Below are 27,923 nucleotides of genomic sequence, written 5' to 3' on the forward strand. Positions count from 1 at the left end.
GCGGAGCCCCCGGGCGGGCCCGGAGCGGGGCGTGGCACGCGCACCAATACAGGCGCGCAGCGCCCACCCCGCCCCTGGGGGCACGCGCGCGCCATCCAATTAGCGTCTCCGGTGTGCCAGAAGTCCCGCCCTCCCGCCCTGCGCGACCAATCAGCGCCCTTCAGAGGGAGTGTTCCGCCATCCGCCTCCTCCCCTGCGGCTCATACAAGCGCGATGCGCTGGAAACCCCCAAATCCGCTGGTGACTGGCGGCGCTCGTCGCCAATAGCGCTGCGCAGCCCTAGCGCCGGCGCGCTGTGATTGGCGGAGGGCGCGGCGGAGGCCCGAGGGGGCGGGCCCGCCGGGGCAGCAGGAGCGGGTGTGCGGGCGCTCACTGCGCGGCCGCGGCGGCGATGGGGCAGCGCGGAGAGGGCCGGGCCGGCGCGGCTCCCGGCGCCTGAGGCCCCGGGGCGGACCCGCGGGCGGGCGGGAGGCGCAGCCCGGGCCGGGCAGGAGGAGGTGAGGAGCGAGCGGAGCCGCGGGACGTCGCTGGGCGCTGTCAGGCAGGGGCGCAGCAGCCTGCTCAGGCCGCGCTCCGGGCTGTTCCGCGGGCGGTCCCCGTGGGCCGCCGCTGCCGCCCCTGCGGTGCTGAGGGAGCCGGGCCCAGCGGCGGGGCCGGGCTGGGCCGAGGTGGCGGTGTCTCCGCTCTTGGCGGGCCCTGCTGGGCCTTTCCGCCAGCACAGCCTCGATCCCCGGGCCGCTCCAGAGGAGTTTCGGGACTTTCCTGGCCCGTCCTGCGCGGAGCCGCCCGGGGAGCGGAGAAGATGCTCCGGTTGGGCGGGGGAGGATCATTGTCCTGCAGAGCTGAGCCTTGCACGGAGCCTGGCGGGTCTCAGGCCGTGCCCTGCCATGAAGCAGTCCTGAGAGAAGCGGTGAAATGCGATATTCGGTGTAATTTCGGAAGCTGAGCACACGTGTTTCTGTTTTTGGGGAGGGCTGGCCCGGGGTGTCTGCACAGCGGCCGCATTGGTGAATCTTGAACGCCACAGCATTCTGGCCTGTGGGAATGAGTCCTGTTCTTCCTCTCACGGGGATTATTTGTATCAGATTTATAACGCCGAACACAACGTCTTTTCTTTTAGGAATCATGCTACCAGTATGAACGTCTTTGTATTACATTGTTTCCACCGCTGTTTGGAGTTTCTATTTCTTCCACTCATGTCTTGTATTGCCGACGTGTAATTCTGTGCACAGAGCTGCACGTAAATTTCCTTGCTCCTAGTTTTAACCTTCCCATGGAAATTGGTTTTGGGCTGTTGAAGAACAGAACTTTGCATCTTAGCAGGTTTGATTATTTTTGGTATTTAAGTGTCAGTTTTTAAAAGAAACGGTACAGTTTATTTTAGCCTTTTCATTTTATGCTCTGAATCAGAGCCACAGACGTGTGCTCATTCTGAAACTTGATAGCTGGTTTCATCGTCTTAATATAGTTCATCTAGGGCTCCTGCAGGGTAGGAACAGAGGTCTTGAATTTCAGAGCAAACTTACTCTGATGAGATGTCTCTGTAGTGACAACAGTGACTCACAAGTGAGGAATAATGGAAATTAGGGAAGCTTTGAAGTTAGGTAGCTTATGGCCTACTCCTGACAATTTTTAAAATGTTTTTTTCCTTCCAAAGTATGTAGGGTTGCAGTCATAATTGTGTTTTTCCTGTTTCTCCCCGAAGTTTTGAGCATGAAAAAATTCAGGTAGTGGGTGGAATAGAAGTTTGCAGCTGAGCAGGCTCTGACACTTAAATTGTCCCTGTTGGTGGCCAAGTTCTCTTGGGTTTGCACAGGTCTTGTAGCTGCTGGTGTGTTGTGCAGTGCAGTGATGGCTTTGTGCTAAGGATTCAGGTGCTTGGTTCCCAAGTTGATCATACAGTGGTCTAATAGTTTGTTCTGGTCATAGTCTGCTATGACTATGCTGTTTGTTCAGCAGAGATTTTTCTTTACTCACAGAATTCCATGGAAAATGGCTCTAAGAGTAATCCTAAAATGAGTGGTGTATGTAAATGTATTTTTGATACATTGGCAAAACCTAATGTCTTTTTAAGAAGCTTTTCTGTACTCTTAAAAGAACTAATTTATCACTTGTATTGTTCTAAAAGAAGAGTATTTGGTTTTTAAAGCTGTGTGGGACAGTGATGTAAATAAGTTTTTAAAGGAAGGCATTTTTTAATAGTGATAATGAACTCTTTAATAAAGAAAAGCCTTTTGGTACTATAGCCAGTGGGTTTAGTAACATTTTTGTGGGTAACAGGGCTTTAAAGACTGACCATGCACCACATAAAGTTATTACAAAATCTAAATGCAGCTGTTGACAAGTTTTCAGGTTGAATTCTTTACTACTAAACATGTGAAGATTGTCTTGTTGCTGCCATGGACTTGCAACCAAGATATATTATTATAAAATAGATATGATAAAGCTTTTTTAAAAAAGATAAATTTATCTTTTTTAAGCTGTTGAACAGACTTTCTTTTTTAATAGATTATTCCATGCATACTTACTAAAATTAATTATCTGTGTAAATGAAGTAGGGAAAATCAGGATCCCTGTCATGTTGGAGATACTTGTTTGCAATCTCCTGGGGATTGTGAAACTTTGTGGAGTGGCTCAAAAAAAAAAAAAAGGAAAGTGAAGTGTATCAGCTCTATTCTTGAGAACATAAAATGGAGCTATGAAAAACAAGATAGGGTTTTTACCCTCTTGTGTGAAAAAGTAAAAGGAGAAAACTACTCAGAACTTGTATGAAACTTATTATCTGAGTAGACTTACCAAAACTAATGGTTATTTAATCATGTTTTCATGTGGGGCAGGAGGGGGGAATCTTGCTGTGTTCTTCATCAGTTTCCACATAAACTGTTTCAATCCCATGCTCACACTATCTTTTGTTAGTCATTAACACACATGAAAGCCCATTTATGTGTGTCAAAGGAAAGTGAGGAAAAATCCTTTTGGCTTGGGAACACATGGATGGTGTGCCAGCCTGTCCCTCAGTGAGGTGTGGAAGTGCCTGGCTCCTGCCCCTCAGGTGCTGTTTCCTGGCACATGGGAACTCCTGGGTGTTGGTTTCTCGGCTGTTTTAATGACCTGGAAAGGCCCGGGGTGGCCTTGGGCAGCCCGTGCTCCAAAGGACGAGAAGAGGCTTCAGGTGTTTTCTCGGTCTCCAGTGTTTATTAGTTATTTATCTAAAAGATTTTCTCTCGGCCCGACAGAGGTCTGCACAGCAGCCAGCCATGAGCACACTGAGAGCCCCCGGGGCGGTCACTCATCTTTATACTCAAAACTACGGATACAATATTTACCTATTTCCCCCAATACCTTTCACCCTTATTGACCAGTGCACCTTTAGTAATAACCAATCCCAAAGTGCCAACATCACCACAGAAGATGGAGGCCAAGAAGAAGAAGAAGGACAGGACACGCCCCAATTCCTCCATCTTACTTCTTTAGACCCCCCTGTACAGAAATCTTAAACCCTGTGTCTCACACTCTAATTAACTTATCCCTTCATTTACCCCAGTGAAATCCTCCCATCCTCATACAGGTGTCATCTCCCATGCAGGATCAAAGTCCAACCACCAGACACTTCTGGCAACATTCCAGGACCTCTGAGCCCCCCAAGGGTGGTCTTGGTCACTCTGCACATCAGTCCTGAGGTGCTGAGATCCCACTCCTGGGTGCTGCTGCTGCAGTGGGGAGGTGACACTGCCACCCCCGTGTCACATCTCTGCTGGGTACAGGAGCCTCGCAGGGCAGCACAGCACTGTGTGAGGTCCCAGGCACTGAAAGAGGAGGCTTTGCCCAAGTTCCAGGTTGTCTCTAGCTGCTGCTTTTCTTTGAGTTTTGTTAAACTCTGTTTAAAAAAGATGAGGGAAATAATCATAGGCCTGCTGGATTTCATTGCTTTCCAATGGCTTCTGAGACTGGTTTTAGACAGGGTAGGAGAAATTGCAATAGATTTTGTGCTATTTGAATTCCATCAGAGAAAAGCTGTGGAGAAGTAGGGTACCTAGGCACAAGTACAAAGATTATTTGTCTTTAGATATAAACAGTCATTGAGATTGTCCTTTAACTGAATAAAACTGTGGCATCACAGACTGGGAACAGGAGCATTTACATGACAATACATTCTGAACTTGTACACTGCCCTTTGCTGTCATCTTTAGAAGAACAAATCCTGCTAAGGTACTGCACATCTTTCTTCATGTATCCACTGTGATCAAAACTATTGACACACATGCACAAAGAAGTACTTTCAAGTTGTTCTTTTTATTAGTTGTGAACTGTAGTTTTCTAAAGATGATGTTTAATAAGATGTTTGCTCCATGGTATTTTAATAACTGAAAGTATTTCTTACTTTGTTGAAGTGAATTATCTTTCTAGAATGATAAAAATAAGAGCCTCCACTTTTTTTCTGTGAATTTCCTGTTGCAATGCTGACACAATTTGGTATATTGTATATTACTGGGATTGTCTATTTCTATTAAAGAAATGGCTGTTATAAATTACTAAAGTTCCCATTTTGTGCTGCTCTATTTTGTCAACACAATTTTCTGCTTCACTAAATCAAAATGTTATGCAGGATGACAGATGCAGTACACTTTGTCAGAAATAAGTAGTCACTAAGCATGGGAAAAGAGCTTTATAGTGGAAAGTTTCATTAAAATGCTGTTTGTAAATAGAGCAGGTTGTTTATTTATGTTCATTTGCACTTAAGTTTTCTTTTTGCTTTCACTTACGTGTATTTTCTTTTTTCTGCATTTCATTACATGTTTTCCACAACCCTTTTTTCACAGGGAACTAAAGAAGGAAATGAAATGCACTGCAATAAGGAGCAGAAATGGATAAATGGGTCTGTCCATGATCAGCAGCACAGTGGCTGTTCTGGGACTGTGGTCACTGCCTTGCATTTTGCTGAACTCTGATCTGTATGAGGAATGAGATGGTCACAGATTTAAATTGTTTTATGTTTTACTTAAGGCTAGCTGTGCTTACCCAATTCAATTTTGTCTCTTTTTTCTTTTCTTTTTTATTCTAGGCTTCCTGCTCTGATTGTGTTTCTTTGCAAAATGAATATTGCATTGTTTCAAAAAGATTGGACCCTCCAGTAGAATTTGAAAAGATCACTGCACATAAACCAAGAGCTTATTTTTCTTGAAGACTTTTGTCCAGCTTTTAAAGTTCTAATCACAATGAATTCAGGCTTATGGAGTCAAGAAAAAGCAAGTTCATCCTTTTGGGAAGAGAGGATCTTTTACTTGCTTCTCCAAGAATGCAGTGTCATAGACAAACAGACTCAAAAGCTCTTGAAAGTGCCCAAAGGTAGCATTGGGCAGTTTTTTCAAGACCGTTCTTCTGTGGCACACTCCAGAAATATTCCATGTAAAGGCAAGAAACTGCAGATTGGATTAAAGATTCTGGAACAACCTCATGCAATCTTGTTTGTGGATGAGAAGGATGTTATAGAAATTAATGAAAAACTAGCTGAGTTGCTTCTGGCTATTACTAACTGTGAGGAAAGATACAGTTTGTTTAAGAGCAAAAGCAGGTTAGCTAAAGGAGTGCAGATAGATATTGGCTCTCCTGTCAGAGTGCAGCTGAGATCAGGGGATGAGAAATATCCTGGAGTTGTTCGCTTCAGGGGACCCTTAATGCAAGAAAGGTCCCTCACAGGGATATACTTTGGAGTAGAGTTGCTGGTAAGTGACTTGCTAAGGGGTGGTATCTGATATACTTTATGAGGTGAGCTAACATGTGTCTTCAGTAAAAAGAGAAAGTCCTAATAATTTTTTTTCCTAGAAGCATATTACCCCTAAAATCCATTACTTTTAGTCTTCTCATAAGTACTTTTATGTGAATGTGCCATATCACATCAGGCTTGTAATCTCCATGTTAAGTCAAGCTTGATGTGGTGCAGGGGCTGGCAGAAAGACTTGAACATACTCTGAGTCCTCTAGCCCAGAAAAATTTAATTCATAGAGTTGTGGAATGGTTTGGCTTGGAAGACACCTTAAATATCATCCAGTCCCAAACCCCTTGTTAGGTCAGGGACACCTTCCACCAGACCAGGTTCCCCAGAGCTCCATCCATCCTGGCCTGGAGCACTGCCATGGATGGAGCATCCACAACTTCTCTGGGCAAAAATATGTACAGCCCTCTCATGGTGGATATCTGGCTCTCAGATTTCTGTTGAGTGCTTTGTTTGCCTGTGTCAGGATACAGTCAGTAAATGCAGGGTTGGACTTCAGGGCTGCTGTTTTTGGTGATCCCTAAAAGTCCAATGGCAACTAGTTAAAATAGGGAATGTATCTGTTCTGTGCTCCTTGTGAGATATTTCTGCAAAATTAATGCCAACCATAAGCTATTGAAGAATTAGGTTGAGGAGAGTTCTTCTCTTGTTGTAGAAGTATAATTTTCAAAGTACTCTTTAAACTTTTCCTGAACTCTTTGTAATTCCCCCTGAGAAAGAAACTCAGGGAATATCAGGCCCGAGTGTTTCTGAAAATCATCTCACTTTATATGGCATTTAAGTGGAATTTTTGAATGCTTAGCATTATGTCTAGTATGAAGTAGTCTTGTCTTGATATGGCAAGAATTTGATGATTGAAGAAAAATTTGCACCTGAAGAAAACAAGCTTCTCTGAGTTTAAAGGCTTCTGCCTGCAGCCACTCTCTATTCTAGTGACATCTTGCTCTTTATTCCCTGAAGATAGACAGTTTGTATATTTGCCACAGATTCAATTCTCTCAATAATGATAGTGCATCAGGCAAATTCTTAGTGCAGTTTATCCAGAACACTGGACTGTGTTACTGCTTTATTAGTCATCTGTTTTTCACAAAATTCATGATTGGTTTTTTATCTCTTTTTTTTTTCTTCATTTTCTTCTTTCTCTGACCCTTAGGAAGAAGGTCGTGGTCAGGGCTTTACTGATGGGCAGTACCAAGGCAAGCAGCTTTTCAGATGTGATGAGGATTGTGGGGTTTTTGTTGCTTTGGACAAACTGGAGCTGGTGGAAGATGATGACAATGAACTGGAAAGTGACTATGCAGCTCCAGTTGACACAATGCAGGTAGAACTTCCTCCTCTGGAGATCAACTCCAGGGTTTCTCTGAAGATAGGAGAGAGTATAGAGTATGGCACAGTTATATTCTGTGATGTCTTACCAGGAAACGAAAGTTTAGGATACGTTGTTGGAGTGGACATGGTAAGAAAATAATCTGACTTTAATAACTTCTGCATGTGTGTTAGCTAGTGAATGACATGCACGTAGAAGAAGAAACATTACCCACAAGCTACTTCAGCGGAGGCTGACCTAAAATGGGAAAGAAACGCTGTGTTCAAAGATGCATTTGGTGGTAATTTTCTTGGCATCAGGTAAATGGTGTTGTATTTGATGCTGAGCAGTTCAGGCAAAATACTCTGCTTACTCTGAGGAGCCTCCACTGAGCTACTTGCCATGCTAGGTGTCAGTCATGGAGTCAAGTGTTTGTCTTGTGAGACTGGCTTTGTTCTGCCTGTTAAAAAAGTAGGCTGAATGTCTTTTTCTTTTGTTAGCCATTTTTTAAAGCTTTTTTTCATGTAGCTGTTTTGTTTGATTTAGTTCTACCTTAAAAGTGTGAGTTGCAAGGACAAAAGTGATCTTTCAAGAAAATGTGAAGCTTGTAATTAAAAATTATTTCTAGCAACATGAATTTCTTAAAATGAACAGCTGTAAAATTTTTGGTATTTCAAGATTGATCTGGTTTTGTAGCTTAGATGCTTCCATTTTCTTGGTTGCATTACCTGTTTTCCTAAAAATGCACTGGAATTGCTCTAGCTTGTTTATCAATAATGTTTTTTAGAAGAAAAATGCTTGTTAAAGTAGGAGCTGTTTCTCAAGAGATAATGTTATAAGCTTTTGCCTTTAAAGACTGTAATGTTTGGCTGTTCTAAATACAAAATTAGTTGCAGGAAAAAGTAGATATTGTTAAATGTTTTAATTCTGTGTGTTCTCAGTATGATGTAAATCTTCTTTTGGGATATATGTAATGTGTTTTTCTATTTTTAGGATAATCCGATTGGAAACTGGGATGGAAGATATAATGGAATACAGCTGTGCAGTTTTGCAAGTGTTGAAAGTACACTTCTTTTGCATATCAATGATGTTATTCCAGGTATGCCCTGCTTTCTTAACCAGAAGGCAGACTTTGATAACATCTAGGATAACATCCTCCACCTAGGCACAGTTATATGATTAAAGCAATACTGCAGAATTCATTTCCTAAGTTCACTTTCATTACCTTCTGTTACATTTCTCTTCAGTATTGCCCTCCTTTGGGTTACAGGCTCACTAGTAGAAAAGCTTTAATACTGAACAAAATTCCTGTCAAATTGTATAGTATGTAATACTCTGCAGTGTGTAATCTTCTTGAATATGTGAGTGTCTGTAGTGGGAATCTTTTCTATGGACTGTTGTTCAATTTACTCCAGGGTTTCAAATATCTTAATCAGAAAGTTGTTCTTTCTGTGCTTGGAAGGTGTTGACAGGATTATGTATGCATTCTGGGAATAAATGCTTGGAAATGCCTGTCAAGATTGTGGAAAAAATTCACTGCAGTGATTCACTGACTAGTGTTAACTTGTAACAGCCACAGTTCCTGATTCATTTTCTGAAGAAAGAAAAGTTTGTATGAGACTTTTGTTTGGGCACTGTCTCTAGGCAGGTTCTAATGAGTCTGGAATTGTTGCTCTCACACTTCAGTTTGACTGATTTTTCTTATGTCTGCCTCCTACTTGCTGGTTTAGTTGATATGCATGTTTTTGCACAAATTTTCTGCTTTTCTCTGGAGAATTCACAGGGACTTCTCCATTTTTTGAAAAGAGTATTTATTATAGATGTGTTCATAGAAAAAACCTTAAAAATTCTTGTATCTGTTTCCCATAATGGAAATACATACCTACATTAAAGGATGTGAAGTCAACCTATTTGATGTGTTCGAGAAGAAGTAATGGTAGACTTTGCAGCAAGCAGTTGCTGATGTGATAAAAGCAGATTGTATACACACAAAATGTTGTTCTTGTGCCAAACAAGGCTTTGTTCTGCTCAGTGTTAAAGCTTGTGATAGCAGAGCTTTGTTCAGTTTTGAGGTGAGCTTTGTGTAACACAGTGAAAGCATAGCAAAGGGAAGCTAATACTCTCTTCATGTGCCATGTCTTAGAGACTGTGTCACAGGACAGGAGACCTCCCAAGCTTGCCTATACCTCAAGAAGTGGAGACAAAGGCTTGTTCAATCATAGTAAGCCAAAGGCTATAGGTATGTATGGGAAACGGTTTTTTTACTTTTGTAAGATTACAAAATTTTGTTGCTTACAAGAAAATATTGTCTTTTCTATCAGTTGGTGTATTATTTCACTTATGTGTCAAGAATCATCACAGAATCACCAAGCTTGGCAGAGACCTTTGAGATCAAGTCCAACTGTACTTAAAAGTTAAATTTCACTGGAATATTATTATGAATTTAATCATTATGGAGGTGATAGACAGTTTAAGTTAAGATTGCTCAAATTGCTTTCATTTTCATGAAAAAGAATTTGAGGTTTAGCAAAAATTCTTGACCATATTACCCAGTTGTCTTGTCTAGTATTACCAGGTCAGGGCTGCATTCGCTTGCTCTGGAAGTGTGGTGTGTATTTATTGTTTTGGTTTGGTTTTTAATAAATACAGGTTGCTGTTGTCTTCTTGCAGAACTAGTAACTTCAAAATTTTTAGCTCAGGAGCAGATCTCCTTAATAATGACTGTATTAATTTTGCTGTGATTCAAAACCAGAATTGAATTCACAAAATATAAACTTCCTTGACTCTGTTTATTGTTCAAGTCTGAAAACCCTCCTGGGGAAAACAAACAAACAAACTGAAAGAGAAGCAATTTTAAATTTTTTTTTTTTTATTTTAAGGCAAAAATCAAAATTCAGTGTCTCTTGATTTTACTAGTGTCTACATTGGGTAGTAAAATACTAATGACAGTATATTCTGTAAGTTGTCATTTTACCTGGCATTGGATGCTGGCACAGATGATCTTCAGTAATTTATTTGCCTACTGTGAAATTTTGGTGCTTTAAGCCAGCTGTATTATTATATTCATAATTTATAATCATGAAAAATTTGCTATTGAGAGGAGTTTTCTGGCTTCTTTTCCCCTTGGTGGGTGAGATTTCAGCTCAGAGTGTGTGTTGGTTTGGTGTAGACTTCTGCCTTGTTGTAAGGGTAGAACTGTGTTAGCCTGTGTTTGCTCATTTGTGGTAGTTGTGCCTTCTTGAAAGTGTACTAACAAATTTGTGCAATTAAATAAGAGTATAGGTGACCTTTTGCAAATACAGATTAATCTCTTCAATAAAATATGTTGTTTTCCAGGATCTACCTCTGAACCTGGAAATAGAAGCAGATCTGAAGTCTTCTACACATTAAATGGCTCATCAGTTGACTCTCAGCCTCAAACAAAAACAAAGTCCCCATGGTATATGGATGAAGGTAAAGAGAGGATAGTTTTTTATACATTAATTTTAAAAACCCAGAAAACAAAACTAGAGTGTATTATCTTCTTCAAATAAAACAAGGGTGAGATTAAATGGAAAACAATTGTGTTGTCATAGTGGCATACATACTACATCACAAAAAGCATCTTGAAACCCCTGTGAAAATGTTCTCTGTCTTGGTGTGGCCTGTGGTTTTATTCTGCATGTAGGAGATTGTTCTTGGCAATTCACATGCAGCTCTCTGGGAATGCACATGTCTCACAGGCAAAATAAAAGCTGAGGCTGGGATGGAAGACAAGAAGTATTCCTTGTAGCTGAGTGTACACAGTAATTGTATTTTGCCTGTCTTTGTAGCTGTGTTACAGGTCCAGGGGAACTGTAATATTGTGCCATGCCAGCTAATCAGTCTGGAAGTGAGAGCAGGGAAATTATCGAAGTATACGTGGGCTTTTTCTGTATTTTTAAAAATTTATTTCTGTAAAATCTCTCTTTTTGTTTTTAAAAGCATGAGTGCACATACTTGAAGGATCTATAGATCCTGATTTGCTTGCAGACCTGTTTTTCTTTTTCCTGGTAAACTTTAGAAAAGTGTGGCTAACTGGCTTAATGACTGGCTTAGTAACTGTTAAGTTGCACCAGAAACCTGTAGAAGCAGTAGCGTCTGAATTCTTTGAAGCACAAAAGAAAACGGGTTAAAATTGTTCTTGGTTCTGTAACAGATGTCTTTTTAATGTTTTTAAGACATTAACTTCATTTAATGAAACAGCATGGGGAGAATGGGTGAAGGTGAACAGGCTTTTGTTCTGTAAATACCAATTGTGTAGTAGAGACCCTTCCAATTCAGGGTATTCTGTGACTATGTAGAGAGATGGGAGAAGACACAGAGTGCTTGTGCTGTTCCATGTAGTTGTGATGTCTTTTGTCAGGCACTGCATTGCTCATGACATGTTTAAGTCCTTTATTCTTTGTAGACACAGATAGATTCCCTGTTTTAGAACCAAAGTATGTTGTGATAAAGTCAGTGGAATAAGCACTTTTCCATTTGCAAATCATATCTGCAAGCAATTATTTATATATATACAAGCTGTGAACCAAATAATTTCCTCAGTCACAATGACCAGTGAGCTCTTTCTAGTCTTGCCCCCTACAGTCATAATCCTTGGGGCTGTTAACTCATGTTCAAAGAAGAAGTCTCATGTGATGGTGAAAAAAAAATACCAATCCAAACCTTTCTGTAGTTTCTAACATCTCCTTTCTCTGTGCTGTTCATTTCTGTTGCTTGTGGTAAAAGTGGTGAGACTGCAGCAGTGTCTGCTCAGTCACTTCTGTGTCTCCAGTGTTGCCAAGTGACAAAAGTCTTCCTAAATGAAATGTCCCCAGCTGTTAGTGCTTCCCACCTGTTACATCAGATGTTGCTGGTTTGAGAACCAGGTCTTTCCTTTTTTAATAGAAGGAGAAAAAATTCCCAACACTTACTAACATCTTGGTTTTGATTTTAACAGCTGCTGAAGACCCTTCAAAATCACTTACTGATTCATCTTCTGGATTTGGGCATTCTTCACCACCACTGCAGCCACCTTTAACAAACTCTGTGTCTACAGAAAACAGATTTCACTCCCTCCCCTTTAGCTTGACAAAAACAACAAGTACTAATGGTACCATGGGCCATAGTCCTCTCTCTTTATCTGTTCAGTCTGTCATGGGTGATGTGAATACTACAGCTACCCAGGAGAGTCCATCAGCAGCAAGCCCAGTTGGAAACTCACATGGTCTTGAAGCAGGTTCCTTGGCTGAAGTTAAAGAAAATCCTCCTTTCTATGGAGTAATCCGCTGGATTGGCCAGCCCCCTGGAGTAAATGAAGTGTTAGCAGGACTGGAACTGGTAAATAGAAATTCTAGTTCACATTAATGCTAATTACCGGTTTTGTTTCTCAGAGCTGGTGCCTTTACATGCTGCAAAAGCAGCCAGTCAGGGGGATTTGCCCAGACAGGTTGCCAAGTGATTTGTTTAGTGCTAAGTTCTTTGATAAGCTCTGACTTTTATGTCTGCCCCACACCTTACCCTGTTAGTAGGATCTGAAATGTGTTTGTATCACAGTAGGCAAAGGATTTTGTAGGGTTGATCAATTCCTTGCTTTAGAGAACTGTCCTTTGCTTACATTATAGATATTGTAATTTAAAAATGAAATTTAAAGGTCCTTTAAGTGGAAATTTATATAAAATTCTCTATCTGTAGTAGTCTTTGTTGAATGTAATTTTTTGTTTGTTGTTTGCATATCAGCAAGCAGGCAGTCAGAGTGATGATTGTCAGAGCTGTAAAGCTGGTTTTGATAACTGACAGTAGTGATATTGTGGATTTGACAGCCATGTGCTTTATGTGTTTCTGTGGGCTCTTTGTTAAAAAACCCCACAGTTGCCTCAAACATGAATTGCTGTTGTGTACTGACATTCTCTCCCTGGCAGCTGCTGCCATGCTTGTGATGGGGTATTGGTTAAATTAATGTGTACACAGTTAGGGAGATGAGGTTCTTTATTTTGGGATAGTGTTCAATAACATATTACATAAAGCAGTGTAAAATCATGTAAAACATAAGCAAGGGATGTGAGAATGTGACTGGAATTCCAGCTGTTACAAAGAAGTCCTGATCCTTGTGGGTGTTTAGGGTGAAGTTGAAGCCATAGCTTGCCACAGGCATCCTGAGCCTGCTCCTTAGGGTGTCATGCATTAACCCTCGTGCCACTCCTGCATTTCTGCATTAAAGCCTAGTTGTTGTTAGTAAGCAGGCAATGTGCCTTAAATCCTGTTCCCAAAGGTAACAGCTTGTTGTTGTTTACTCCTAGTTTGTGTTCTCTCTTTGATGTACATTTTGTACCTTTTTGAAGCAGGCAATTTTCTTGTGCAGCCAAATCACGCTGAAATTGTTCACACCATCCCATGCTCAGTGATTTCAATTAATTGGTAAAAAGTGCTCTTTCTAACTACAGAAGGAATCTGGACCAGGTTGAATTCACAGTCTCTCCTCCTACCTCCTCCATGCTGCTTCTGGTGGAATTTTTGTTTTGTTTTGGATGTAGTGAAAGTTTAGAAGAAAGAAAGAAGCATGCAAGTCTTAATTTTCTCAATAAATCCAGTCAAACAACACCTCAGTTGAGGCTTTGGATACTAAATTGCAGAAACAGTGTGTATCACGCTTCAGAGTAGCAGAAGGGTGTCTTGTGGGTAGATACTTTGTCAAATGTCTTACTGCAGAATTGTAGAAATAAAAAAACACTGAATCCTTCTCACTTGGATTTTCAGGAAGATGAATGTGCAGGCTGCACGGACGGGACATTTAAAGGAACTCGCTACTTCACGTGTGCTCCAAAGAAAGCTCTTTTTGTAAAACTCAAAAGCTGCAGGCCAGACTCCAGGTTTGCCTCACTCCAGCCTGTTTCCAACCAGATTGAGCGCTGCAACTCTCTAGGTACTGAGCTTCTGCTTATTTCTTGTTCATCACCTGGGAACTGGCCAGGGCTTTGCTTTCATTCATTCCTGCAATAAGTTCTTTTATTGAGCACTTGGAAATCTGTACTTAAGTAATGAAGTAGTTAAGTAACTTAAGTAATACTAAGGTATTACTTAATTGAGATTAATAAATAGCAGATCAGCCTGTACAGAATGCAGTGATTCTTGAATTATTCCTTTATGCTTTAAAACAAGACAATGTTTTACAACTTCTAATGTAAAAAGGGTACGGCATAAAAAATTCCCATAATTTTATGACATTTCTTTAAATATATGAACAATCTTGCTGAAAATGGTGTTTGTAACTCTAGCACTATATGATTACACTAAAAGAAATAAAGGCAGTTATTTTTCTATAATCTGTACCATGAAATTATTTTAGCCTCTAAATGTTAACAAAGAAAAGCATGTATTTTTATGATGGAAGTTAGTGGTGAAAAACTTTTTTTTCCCCCTAACTTTAAGTATTTTAAATTTCTTGGGTCACATTGTATTGTCTGGGTCAACAACAGAGAAAATTGTCTGATACTTGTAAGGTAGTGTGAAAAAGGCATTTATAATGAAAAGAGAACTTCATTCCTACTAGATAAAATTAATTCAGTGCTGCAGGCTTTCTGAAGCACTCTGGTGTGGAATGTAAGGCCTTGTTCACTCTCTGGAAGACAGTGAGTCTCAGCTATGATAAAATGCTATTCTAGTCCAGAAAAGGAATGCTTACACTAAGGCAGCAGCTTAGCTATAAAATATTACTAGGAAAATCTCAAGGGGGATAAAATTTGAGGTTTAAAGTGACTTTTGAAAAACAAAATTTCAGCCTTTGGAGGTTACTTAAGTGAAGTGGTAGAAGAAAACACTCCTCCAAAAATGGAAAAAGAAGGTTTAGAGACAATGATTGGAAAGAAGAAAGGTATCCAGGGTCATTACAACTCCTGCTACCTAGACTCCACCTTATTCTGGTAAGTCCATCATTTGTATAGTGGCATCCCTTGCTAGAAATGCAGAACATGTGATGTTTGCTTGAGTGACTGACTGTGAGTTCCCGTGCAGCTCCCAGTGTGCTGTGCTGCAGTCCCTGTGCTCTCCCAGTGCCAGCAGTGCAGTGCTGCTCGTGCCCACTCTGCACTGGCCCTTGTGGATCTGCTTGTGTGGACAGAGGGGGTCCCTGGCCTGGAGATGGCTGAAGGATCAGGAGAGCACAGGGGCGGAGGGAGGGAATTGCCTCTTAGAGCTCTTTGCAGAATCCTGCCTGGGTGACTGGTTCTGTACTTTGCTGCAGAAGGAATATTGGGTTGGAGTGGACTTTGCTGTTTAGTGCAGCTGTGTCCCCTGTCCATAACTGCCTCTTTTTATGTCTGTTTAGTTATTTAATTCTTCTGTGGCTTTGCTTGGTTTGTCTTATGTTGCTCAGGCATCTGAATGGTCAAAACAAACCTTCCTTTTTCTTTGTAGCCTGTTTTCTTTTAGCTCTGTTTTGGACACTGTGCTACTCAGACCTAAAGAAATTAATGATGTAGAGTATTATAGTGAGACTCAGGAGCTGCTGAGGACAGAGATTGTGAATCCTCTGAGAATGTAAGTGAAGAACTGGTCTCTAGTCTAACATGAATTAGAGAAATCCTGCAGTGTTTGCATTCCTACTGCAAATCTGAGAAGTTTGGCTATCTGCTGCTACTCAATGTATTTTTAAAATTATTTCTACTTTTTCTTCATAGCAAATTTAATCAGTGATAACTGGAAAGAGTTATTCATTGTTTGGTGAGAAATATTTTCACTAGTTTCTTACTTGCAAATGGATCAGCACAAAGCTATTGTAAAATTTGTACAAGTATTGTACAATAATAGAAAAGTATTGATAAATAGAAGTTAGGTTTGTTCACAGCATTCACTTTACGTGTTTTTAATGCTATTGTACTTGACAAGAAAATTATTTGTGTTATTTTAAATGGAGTTTCACAATTCAATAGGTTTAACAGGACTTCAGAAGTTTCATTACTTTTTACATGTGGTCTGCAAATGGCCAAAATACTTTTATTAAAATAACTTAATATGACCTTTGTAATTTCTCAGGCACAATGAGCAAAGGAGGTGCAACAAAAATCTCCATGAAAAGTTGTTGTTCTTAAGCTTATTTTTTTTTTCAAACAAGTGAATAATGCAGTTGTAGTTCCAAAATCCTGTGGTCTGTCACTGAACAATTTCTGACAAAGTTTTTATTTTGATAAACATAAATGTTGGCTTCTGAAGCCTTGCTCTTGTCAGGGAGTGTGTGCTTGGCCTGCTGTGTTCCAGGGTCTGTGCAACAGGCAGGATAGCAGGCTGCACACTGAGTAGCAGAAATCCCAGGTGCCTGAGGTGGCTGAATGCCTTACTGTCCTCTGATCATGCTGAAAAACTTTAGGGGAAAAGACTGAATGCTCAAAGCCTCAACTTCTTAGGTCAGCAGTACAGCTCTGTGTCTTTCTCAAATATCGAATATTTTTTTTGTTAACAACTCCCTCAGTGCTGTTATGTGACATTCTGAAATGATGTATTAAGCTGTGCAAATTAGAGTGAAAACAAATCAAAAGTAATTAACTGACAAATCTGAAAATAGTTATCCTGGTAAGTTGATGATTAAAATGCTCTTGAAGTTGTAAAAGAACATTGAGTACTGCAGTAAATTTATACTACATTAAGAAAACCAGGACTCTGATTAAATAAAAGAAATCAGCATGTAGTTTTGAAGAAATACTGTATGCAGTTCAATAAGGATTTGAGAACCTGTATTTCAGTTTTTAAGTGATTGGTTTTGGCTTTTCTTTTACTGTTCTAACTTGATCAAAAACTGGCTAATAGCTTATTAAACCCGTTTGTCTTAGATACGGATATGTATGTGCTACAAAAATAATGAAACTGAGGAAAATACTTGAAAAAGTTGAGGCTGCATCAGGATTCACTTCAGAGGAAAAAGGTAATGGGGGAGGTTTGCTTTTCTTTTCCATCTAATATGAAGGGACTGAGGAACCTTGCTACATAATTAAACCAGAACAAAGCACCCAGATATTTTTCTGTGGCAGTAGTGTCTTGAGCAGAGATCTGAGTGACCATTGGCTGCTAGTAAGGTCTTTTCTGTTTCCTCAACTATGCAAGGAACCCCAGCTGAACCATTTCTGGAGTCTTCCACTGCCTGAATTTCTTTTAGTGCCTTCCTGTACCCCTGGAACTCCCTTGTAGCAGTTAGTGGAGAAGACTGATAAGGCTGGGATGTTTGTCCTCTTTCAAATTGTCACTTTGATCCATGAGGAATAAATTTTGCACTTCAACATTTCATTGTTACAATGGTTATGTAGCATTTTAAGGAGTAAAATGTTCAAATCATGTTAGAAAAATCGGTTCCCAACTTCTTGATCTTCTGCTTAATATATTGATTAATTAGCATTTTATTATGTAACTGTTTTGCTTTTATTCAAGAGAATCCTACTTTCTTTGTAAATACTGAGTGCTGGAACCAGTATTAACTGCAGTTAGTGGCAGGGAGAGAAACAGACCAGCAAACTGTGGTGAGGGAGAGCAGCCCTCTGGGAAGTGCTGCATTCTTGGTTAGAGAACTTGGTCTCTGGTTTAGTTGAACTTGGGACTATGGTGTAGCTTTTGTGTCACTGTCACTGCTCCTCACTGGCTCTCTGCAGATTCACTGTTTCCTTTTGAAAGCTTTTATTTCTCCTGGAAAAGATGTGGGGTGCTAAATGATTCCTCTGAAATACAGAGCATCTTTAACTTTACTGGAAAGCTTTGTTACCCTGTTGAGCCTGTGCCTTTTATTAGGGCCTTTTAACACTAAAAGAATAAATAGAGGTTTGTCATGAAAATATTCCTAGTTTGTCATAATCTTTCTGGGGTAATAATAAAGCTGTAAAAATCAATTGTTACTTTTTTTCCATGAAAATTTTAAAAACCCCAGTTTCAAGGAGTCTTGAATAATGTGTCTGGTTTTGCATGCTGACAAAACTTCTTTTCTCTCCTGCCTCCAGATCCAGAAGAATTTTTGAATATTTTATTTCACCATATTCTGAGAGTTGAGCCACTGTTGAAAATAAGGTGAATCTTATTTCTTTGACCTTCAAGGGCTTTGTTGTGTCTGTGCTATACACAGAACATCACTCATGTTCCACATTCAGCTTTAGCAGCAGAGTTTGTGTGTAGTGTGCACATACCTGAACTCCTCAAGGGCAATGCAGAAATCTCCTTTCTTTCTTTCTTTCTTAGTTGTGGTAACACTGAGCATCATGCTTTTAGAACCCTCTCAACACCTGAATACTCTGAAAAGCAACTTTGGCTTAAATACTGGCTAGATTGGAGGAGGTTACAGTTTATAGCAAATTTGATGAAAGTTCCCAGGAATTTTTGATGCTGAGATGAACCAGCTCCAACCCAATGGTTTTCTTTTACTATTAGAGGCTAGTTAGTCCTCTATGTTTTTTCTCTGTAGTAGCAAAAAACATTTCTTCAACCTGAGCATCATCTTTTATATCCTTTCTTTTGAACTTCCAGAGGAGGTTGGATTGCTTATCTGAAGATCTCCTCCCAAATATATCAGAGTTATGTTTATTTAACAGAAACACGATCTGAGAGCACTGATATTTGATACTTCTATATTTTGAACATCTGACCTCAAAACATACTTAATTTGGTAGCTTAATCCTGTGTCCCTCTCCCTAGCTATACAAAATGTGTTGTGGTTTTGTGGTTCCTTTTTTTTTTTTTTGAAGAGGATAATTGGTTTGTGGTAGGGATGTGTGTGTTTAATGGAAAGGGTTTTTTTCCCTTTTTTCCCCCTTATGGTGAGGATAAAGAAGTTTCTCCAGACTACTTCCTAGGGCTTGCATTGGCAGTTTGTGTGGTAATCTGCCTCAGAGCTGGCCTGGGTGTGGAAGGAGTCGTAACAATTACAGCTGGACAGCCTTGAATTTGGATTATCCTTTTGGAGAGTTCTCTGCTAACTATAGAGCAAGTCTAGCAGCATTAGCCATCTGTGTGAGACTTCCACTGCAGGAAGCAGTGTAAATATCACCCTGATTTAGAGGAAATGTTTCATTAAACCCATCATACTGAAGATAATTAGTGTTGTTTCATTTGATATTTTATTACTGAAACTCCTAATTGTCTCTCCAATGAAAGCTGCTTTATTGTCTTGGAGTTTTTGATGCAGATGCTTAGTTGGTAGTTCAGCCATGCATAGACATATGTTTTTAAAACATGCTGTGAAATTTGCATTGGTTTTGTTTCTTTAAATTTTTCCATAATCAATTCAAACTTAATACTTGACTGCCTGGCACTTTTTTACTGGGGGTAGGGGGCTGGGCTTTGTCAGGCTTTGTTGTTTGTTTGGGGTTTTTTAAAGCACAATATATTTCAATGCAGAGAGGATGTCTTGTCACTATTTTCATGTAGATGTTATTTTCCTAGAAGATACAGTCATCATTACAGTAGAGCTTCAGAATCTGTTTTTTGGGTTTTTTTTTTTCCTTTGAAACTGTTTTTAGATCAGCTGGTCAGAAAGTACAAGACTGTTACTTCTATCAAATTTTTATGGACAAAAATGAGAAAGTTGGAGTCCCAACAATTCAGCAGTTACTGGAGTGGTCGTTCATCAACAGCAACTTGAAGTTTGCAGAGGTTGGTGACAGCAGTTGCCTTGTTAGAAGTGATCATACCTAAATATCTGTCCATTCAGCAATGGGAGAAAATAGGATTTGCTGCAAAAACATGCAGACATGTTGGAAATGGGAATATTGTGTCAGTGATCCAGATGCCTACATAGCAAAGGCATTTTAAGGTTCACTTAATGAGATGTATTCTTTGGTTGAACAGATCAAAGTGCTTTAGGTAAAGAATTACTAAAAGAAAACTTCTTTGCTGCTGCTGTTGAGTTGTTTTAAGGACTAATACTTTGAGATACCTCTGTCAGTAGGCTGTGAGTTTAAAAAACATGAACATATTTATTGCATTAGAAGAATGTCTACAAAGTTAGATAATTATTTATGTCAAGTTCATTACATTGTATTCTGGCATTTTACCTAGGCACCCTCTTGCCTGATTATTCAGATGCCCCGGTTTGGAAAAGACTTCAAAATGTTCAATAAAATTTTTCCATCCTTGGAATTGAATATAACAGACTTACTTGAAGACAGTAAGTATATAACATTGCATTGTATAATGAGAGACAGTTGCTGAGACCGACTAAGACAGTTAAAGTATTCCTGATACTTCTGGTGGCCTGTTGGGGTTTTTTTCTGTTGAATATTTACCAAGATAATGTGAGATGCTTGGACTGAGGAGAAATGAAATTTTACTGGGTAGAAGGCTTTTTTCCCCTCATGTAAATTAGAAGCTCTAATTCAGAATAATATATAGAATACAACTTCTTTTTTTGTTTCTTTAAGTTTTGAGTACCTGTATAACTGAACTTATTTCAGGACTGTTTTTAAAATTGAGTTATTAGCAGCAAAGCTGTTCACTGGTTCATTAGGCTGGAAGGGAGCCTGAGATGAGGATGTGCACCTGTGGTATATTGTGGCTGTGCATTTTTTAGCCATAATTATGTCACTTCTTTTTGTGACCTAATTTTCTGCCATTGATCATCCACTGAATTTTTCATCACATTGTACTAAGGAAGGACAGCTGGTTTTAAATTTAAGAATTAATAAAACTGCCAAAATTCCTTAGAATAATAATCTCTGAAGTTGCCATGGCCTTTTCTCTCACTGTCTTGGCCATCAGCTTATGCTTTTTCTTGTTTGTTTTTTTTTCCTGGTTATTGACAGCTGTAGGAGCTAACACCACTATGATGAGAGAGAGCTAACATGATTTAAAAGCCTGTTATTGCTTGTTCATACACTAGATATTTATCATCTTGTTTTGCCACTTGCCAGTGTAAATGTTTTTCTCTTAATCCACACTGCACCAAAGAGAAGTTAAATAGACTGGTACATTTCTCTTTGATTAGCAATCTCATTTTAACTACATGTAGTGTCATTCTCCATGTAAAGTAATAGCTGTCCTTCATTTTCATATTCCTTTTGCTAAAAATGAAAAATGAAAGCCTCCCCAGGCTGGAGACTAACAGCTTTGTTGCCTCTGCAGCTCCCAGGCAGTGCCGTATCTGCAGAGGGCTCGCTATGTACGAGTGCAGGGAGTGTTATGAAGACACTGATATTTCTGCTGGCAAAATCAAGCAGTTCTGCAAAACATGCAATACACAGGTCAGTGCTTGTCTTTGGTATTCATGTGGGTTTTACCCAAATGGTTAATGCTGTGGTAATGCTGTGGTAACTGAAAGAAAGGCAGAAGAGATAATGAGGCTTCTTCACCAGCACCAGTGTAGCTGCCACCCACCAAGTGAAGTGTCTCCTTTGGTGACAGATCAGTCTCCTGCAATGTGTTTATCAGCATGGCATCTGCCAAATCCAGGATTGGACACAGTGGAGAAGTAGTAACCATGTGTTTTAAATCTAATTTTATGTTCATGCTCCCTTGTTAGAGTTGATAAATTTGTGACAGAAATGCTATGTTTTGCTGTTTGGCAATTGCATGAAGATGTCAGTCACGGCTTGTTTTCAAATCTGAGCATAGTAGAAAGCTGTTGCATTACACCTGACCTCCGTTCTAACCTTAGATTTGAATTTTCTGGGCAATATTGAACTACACTGGTGGGGAAAAAATAGAAACGTTTAGTCAGCTGCTGTTATTGCAGTTCCTTCTCTAACACCATTAATCTTCTGTTCAGCAGTAATGTCCTTTTTAGCTTTGTCTGCCGCTGAAACAAATAATCTTCCAGGGTGTTTTTTCTTTTCTGAAATATCACTTCAACTGTAGGTTCATCTTCACCCCAAGAGACAGAGTCACAAATTCAACCCGCTGTCGCTTCCGAAGGACCTGCCGGACTGGGACTGGCGGCACGGCTGCATCCCCTCGCAGAAGATGGAGCTGTTTGCGGTGCTGTGCATCGAGACCAGCCACTACGTGGCCTTCGTCAAGTACGGCCGCGACGACTCCGCCTGGCTCTTCTTCGACAGCATGGCAGACCGGGATGGTAACCTCTCCTTCACCCCTTCACTTCTCTTACAGTTTTGTATCTGTGGTTTAGATTTCAGGGACTCTTTCCCTAAAGCGTTGCTGGTATTAGTGTGGTTTAACTGGACGTGCTCGATGCTGGGATACTGATCTTGGCTCAGCCTTACCTTAGCGCATTGATTCCATGGCAGCTGCTGATTTGAATATTCTGAATTTCACTCAGTTAGATACCTTAGTAATTAGATGGTACAGAAGTAACTGCAGAAGTTTCCTAGTAGGACTCCCTATACATTTTTCTATGCTTTGCAAATTAGGCAGAGACAATTTTAAATAATCAACTGCAGGAATGTACTTTCCAATTATATTTAAGTTGATGTACATGATTATCAGATAGCATACAAATATTTTAATTACTTTTTCTTAAATGACTTATGGTAGCTGTCTTTAGAATAAAGGAAGTAGTCACACATTACAACATCTATGCTATTCCTTTGAATCCCTTTAGAGTTATCAGTGGAAAATTGTTACCCTATAATAATACAAATGTCAGTAAAACAACTGTTTTCTTAGATGCTGCTTTTTAAACAGATCCCATTTAAATATGGACTCTGTAGTTCTGGTGCCTAAGAAGAACAGTAATAAATGAAGTGTCAGATACATAGTACCAGTTTTTGCATGAAGTATTCTGGAACCCCTCTGTTACGGTGTGAGTTGGCAGGGAGAGAAGAGTTTTGCCTCGTGTTGAAAATGGTACTGCTACAGAAGTAAAGTCACTTTCTTACAATGGCCAGAAGACAATCAAGCTTCATTCAGAGTGCTTGAAATATGTATGACTGATGTTTGTAAAGATCCACTTTATTTCAGGAATTTAGATCATATGAGATGCTGGAAATATCTCCTGCTGTTCTTTGGGGGGTTTAATATTGCAAATATTTTTCTTCAGCTTTTCTTCATAAGCTGAAAATCTCTGCTGGGAACAGCAGAATGTCCATACTTGTGTTGTTTGAATTTGCTCAGTTTTATGAAAATGGCCAGGAGCAAACCATGCCTTATTCGTGCATGTCAGGTACAGACATGGTTTGTAAATTCATCAGCTGTTACCAGTTGTCATGTTATTAACAAATCCAGTGCATGTGAGGTATGTGTTCAGGTCACTTTCCTAAAGTCACACAGAGTTTTTAGTGTTAATGAAAACCCAGAGTTCCCCCTGGTTTTGTGGGGTGTTTGTGTGGGTGTGGTTTGTTGGTAAACACTACAGGATATTCTGATTCTAATAGTGATTTCTTGAACAATACACTTCTCATAGGTGTTTACCCTGCAGCAGTCCAGTCTGGCATGTTTACGTTTTTAGAAGGTGTTTTCAAGAACTGGTGATGCTGTTGTAATGAAAGTACATTTTGAATAGCAAATATATGTAGATGTTCTCCTAATCTGTTTCTCCTTCTTTTCTAATGGTTTAAAAGGAGGTCAGAATGGCTTTAACATTCCACAAGTTACCCCATGTCCAGAAGTTGGTGAATACCTGAAGATGTCTCTAGAAGAATTGCACTCACTGGATTCCCGGAAAATCCAAGGCTGTGCACGAAGACTGCTTTGTGATGCTTACATGTGCATGTATCAAAGTCCAACAATGAGTTTATACAAATGAACCAGGATCTCTGCAGAACTGAGGAGACAGTACAGAGTCACCCACTCTTGGGTTTGCTGCAGTTTTGGGTAGTTCAATGCAACCGTTGCTGGCAATGGAAGAAGTTGACTATGACATCCAGAGGATTTACTGTTCCAAAAACTACATATGGAGTTCTGTCACTGAAGTATTTAAGCATTTTGCACTCTAGGAAGTGTGCTTGTGTGTGTTTGTTTTATAAACAAAGTTAAGTTACTAAAACTTAAAAGCTTTAAGTGCATTGATGATACACAGGCTTTTTTAAAATGTTAAATGTGGAATTATATCAGGAGAAATCTCCTTAGTCCATTGGGAATGTAAGGGTACAGTATTCTAGCTCAGTGCATTTCTGTGGACAGGGATGATGATTCTCATTTGTTTCTCTACACCCACCCTTTCTCCTCACCCTTGATCTTTTTAGCACCATAGCTTCTCTCTCAAAAGGACAATAACTTCAGTTTGAGTAAGATAAATTTTAGACTGCTCATTGCGTATTATGTTCTCTTATCTACTACATTGTTTTCAGTTCTAAAAATTAACATTCATTTAAAGATCTGAATCCCTGTCTTGCAAAAATCAAGCACACAGACTTGCTGTGTTGTCAACTTGCAACTTTTGGAGGGGAAAGAGAGGAAAAGAAGAGGGCATTAAGGGGAAGCATAATTGCTAAGATATAAAATTAGCAATGAAAATTAACAGATGTCTTTCTCTAAGTGTCTATTTTTAAAGAAACAAAGTAGTCTGGAACAGAACAGCAACTGTACACAAATGATTCCAGGACAAAACAATAAAATCATGGATTGCCTCAGGGAATGTTACTGAAGTGAATCCTAGTCCTTGGTAAATAGAACTGAATTTTCTACAGTACATTAAGCTACTGCCTGGGAATGTTACACTTCTGACTCTTCATTTCAGGATTAGTAATATTATAAAGAGAATATTAAAAATCTCTGCTTGGAAAGATGAAACTATACATAAAGGTAGATCGGAGTTTTACTGTATACCATGTACCTGATGAAAACTAACTTGAAAAGCTGCAAAACCTGTGTTTATGTAAAGTATTATACTTTGAAGTCTGTTGGTTCCTGTTTGCAATGACATACTGTTGTTTTAGTTGCCTTTTAGCTACTTCTGTCTACACTACTGGCAAACATGCAGCTGTATATATACAGTAACATCTGGTCGTACAAATTGCATCTATATGAACTGTACATTTTCAACTCTTAAACTGTTTTATATGGAAACTTCCTTTTTGGGATCAGGTCTATAGAAGGGAAGAGATAACAAATTTAACAGAGGAAAAGCCACATTGAAAAAGGCAATGGAGACTGATCCCTTATTGTAGAAAGTGTGGTTACTTTGTTTTTCTTGGAAAACCTAGAATCTTTCTTTGGAACACACTCTACCATAGAGGGTAGTAAGTTTGAAAGCTGCTTGAAGGACTAATCTGTGAGAAGCAGGGGCTGCTGGGGGGTTGATCTGTTCCATTTGCCTTTGCATGAAGTGTGCTCTCACCTTTCACTCTCAAGAGCAACAGAGTTGTTAGAAGTGTCACCCTTGCTTTGGCCTGAAAGAGTCTCCTGGCTTTCATATTCCCTTGCCTTATTTAACCAGTCTGCTCCTTGGCCAAACTCTCTTTTGTTTTAGTACAGAGCTCTTGACTTCTTTCTCTCCTGAAAAAATTTGGTGAGGTTTTAGGTGATGGATTCTATAACCAGGCCCTTGTGTCCTAACCTGGAAGGAGGTCCAAGCAGTGACCCCTTGGACCAAGGAGCAAACACAGGCTCAAGCACAAACCTGCACCCAGGAGACGAGTCTGAATGTCTGGATTCTTTCTCTTCCCTAGCCCTAGATTTATTTTTGACTTTCCTAGTGCATTAATTTCATGTGTCTTCCACTGGTGTCATCTTTCCAACTATCCCCACCCCCAGCTTCATTTCCTGCTTGAGGTTGGAGAACAGCCTTGGACCTGCTATGGCCAGAGGAGAGAATTGAAATTGGCAGCCATATTAAAGTTTCCTAGGTGAATAATCTTGTAGCAAAATATCCACTCTTTCATACAGCTGGAAAGTATCCAGCTTTTCAGGAGATAACACTCGATTGGCAGAAGTGAATTAATACACATGGGTGTAAAGGAACTTGGCTTCTTGCCTCCAAACTCCTGGCCTTTCAATGGAAAAGGAAAAGAAGTGTGGACTCTTCCTGTGGGACACATAGGGAATATTCTTTACTGTGCACGCTTCTCGGTGACAAATACTGTGTTTGGAAGGGCAGGCAGTGCTCTGCAGCCTGCCTTTTGTACTATAGATTATTGCAAAATGGTAAATAGTTTTGCAAGCACTGTATGATTACATGGTTAGTTTGTTGCCCACTTAAGAGGGCAGAGATATCTTCTACAGCATGCAAAAAAAAATAGTTTTGGCAATCAAGGAGTCTTCTTTTAATCTAAAATATATTGCTGTGTTCTGTACTGCACTGCATTGGAGGTGATCTGGCAATGTAAATGAAATGTTACAGAAATAACCCCAATTTTATTTCCTTTCTCAGAAACGAGTATACAAACAGAAAAGTGATTTCACTGTGAAAGGAAACTTGTAAAATAACTTATATGCAAGGGTAGAAAAGGTGGGGTTTTCTGAGTGTTTTTTAGCCTTCAGCATATATTTGTAGGGGATTTGAATAAGCTATTTTGAAGCTTGCATTCTAAGCATCTACTGCTGTTAACTGTAATGCCCAAAGAGTCCAGTGACTAAGCACCCAACATTTATGTTGTTTAATGCATTTGGAAACCTCCCAATCAATTATTTTATTTTTTTGTAATATAATGAATGTTCCCCCAAATTAATAGCACTTAGATCATTCTTCATGGTTTGGCTTATAAGTACTGCTAACAATGGCCTTAACCTGTGAGTAGGAAAATACATTGACAACATGGTTCCTGACAGCCTGTAAAAATGTAAAGTTTCGTAGGACAAACTTTTGTAACTGGGGAAAAAACCTCCATCCCATGCAATTTGCCTGCTCTGCTAAACGTTTTTGGAACTGGGGTTCAAAATGGAACAAATCACTGTGCCACTAAATCCTTGCTTATTGTGAACATAGAGGGTAAAGAGGAGGTATTAGCTAAAGGTGATGCCTTACAGATTTCCTCAAACAAAATCCTTCAAGAAAGCCCCAACCAAACCTACTGTAAGTTCCATCAGAAGGCTTGTCATTGGGCAGGGGAGATAAATGGAGGAAAAAAATACAGAAATATCTGTGTTCAGTAAAGGTCTTTCTACTATGTGATACTGATTCTGTGCTCTTGAAAATTGTACTACTGTGTTGTACTGAACAGCCTGTGAGATTCCCATTTTAAGCAAGTACTGTGTGTAACAAGAATTGCTCTTGATCATAAATGGTTCATTTCAATGCACTTATTTTTCTCGTGCACTTTATACTCCACTGAGTCGCTGAGCGTGGTCACCATGATCCCTGACAATTGCCAGTTCCATCCAATACTGAGGCACCACCGTGCTGCATACCACACTGGTGTGGTTTCCCAACTGAGCTGGTGTAAAAAGCAGCTTGAAAGCTCTGTGTATTTTTACCACTGTAACAAAGCATGTTTTTATCGTTCTTGATGTTTTGCTAAATAAACATCCCATGTTTTGTGCACAAATAGTCTCTTAAGCTTACAAGGCTGTCTCCAAGAAGGCATAAGGGAAACAAACCATTGGATCAGGTTGCCCTCAACTAGCCTTAATTTATTTTTTTTTTCAAATGGTAGGGCTGAATGAGCTGCTGCTGGAAAGGAATGTACTATGTGCTCTTTCTGTATTAATATTAATTAAAGATATTATTCTTATGGCTCTATTCATTTCTTTGGGGCTTGGAAATGTGGGAGTGTAATGAAAAAGTATGAAGTCAAGGTGAACTGACCAGCGTGTTTTGTGTACTTACAGGCAGTTTTATGTTTATATTTATATAAACATAAATATATAAGAAATGCATATTTCTTGTAGTCCTTCAGTGTTTCTAGGAAACTTAGGAGTTGTTGTAATGTATAAAATCAAGTCTAAGATTACTACTTGTGTCTTACCAATTAATGTCTAATGCTGTAAGGGCAAACCACTGAAAAGCAGCTATAGCTACCTGGAGTTTTTTGGGGGGATTTTATTTTT

The 27,923-nt window shown here is 39.6% G+C and overlaps 1 protein-coding gene and 1 long non-coding RNA gene across 4 annotated transcripts in view; one reads left to right on the forward strand and one right to left on the reverse strand.

The window, feature by feature from the left end:
* Window positions 1-415: 415 nt before the first annotated feature.
* Window positions 416-27,607, forward strand: CYLD (CYLD lysine 63 deubiquitinase). 2 transcript variants are annotated; one of them, XM_063167765.1, is made up of 17 exons: window positions 416-497; window positions 5,063-5,723; window positions 6,927-7,229; window positions 8,073-8,178; window positions 9,223-9,318; window positions 10,416-10,532; window positions 12,040-12,419; window positions 13,836-14,001; window positions 14,857-14,998; window positions 15,492-15,614; window positions 16,901-16,992; window positions 18,053-18,119; window positions 19,565-19,697; window positions 20,103-20,211; window positions 21,165-21,283; window positions 21,897-22,113; window positions 23,558-27,607. In XM_063167765.1, the coding sequence occupies exons 2-17, from the start codon at window positions 5,217-5,219 to the stop codon at window positions 23,740-23,742; spliced, it is 2,862 nt and encodes a 953-aa protein (XP_063023835.1). In that variant the 5' UTR covers window positions 416-497; window positions 5,063-5,216; the 3' UTR covers window positions 23,743-27,607. The 2 variants fall into 2 exon arrangements, with proteins under 2 accessions (XP_063023835.1, XP_063023836.1); XM_063167766.1 differs by having other exon boundaries at window positions 6,927-7,094.
* Window positions 3,182-27,923, reverse strand: part of LOC134424196 (uncharacterized) — a 208,895-nt gene continuing 184,153 nt past the window's right edge. For both annotated transcript variants that reach the window (XR_010029360.1, XR_010029359.1), the window contains one exon: window positions 3,182-3,877. This is a non-coding gene — a long non-coding RNA (uncharacterized LOC134424196). The remainder of the gene's footprint in view (window positions 3,878-27,923) is intronic.

Source organism: Melospiza melodia, chromosome 13 (assembly GCF_035770615.1).
Source record: "Melospiza melodia melodia isolate bMelMel2 chromosome 13, bMelMel2.pri, whole genome shotgun sequence".
NCBI lineage: Eukaryota > Metazoa > Chordata > Aves > Passeriformes > Passerellidae > Melospiza > Melospiza melodia.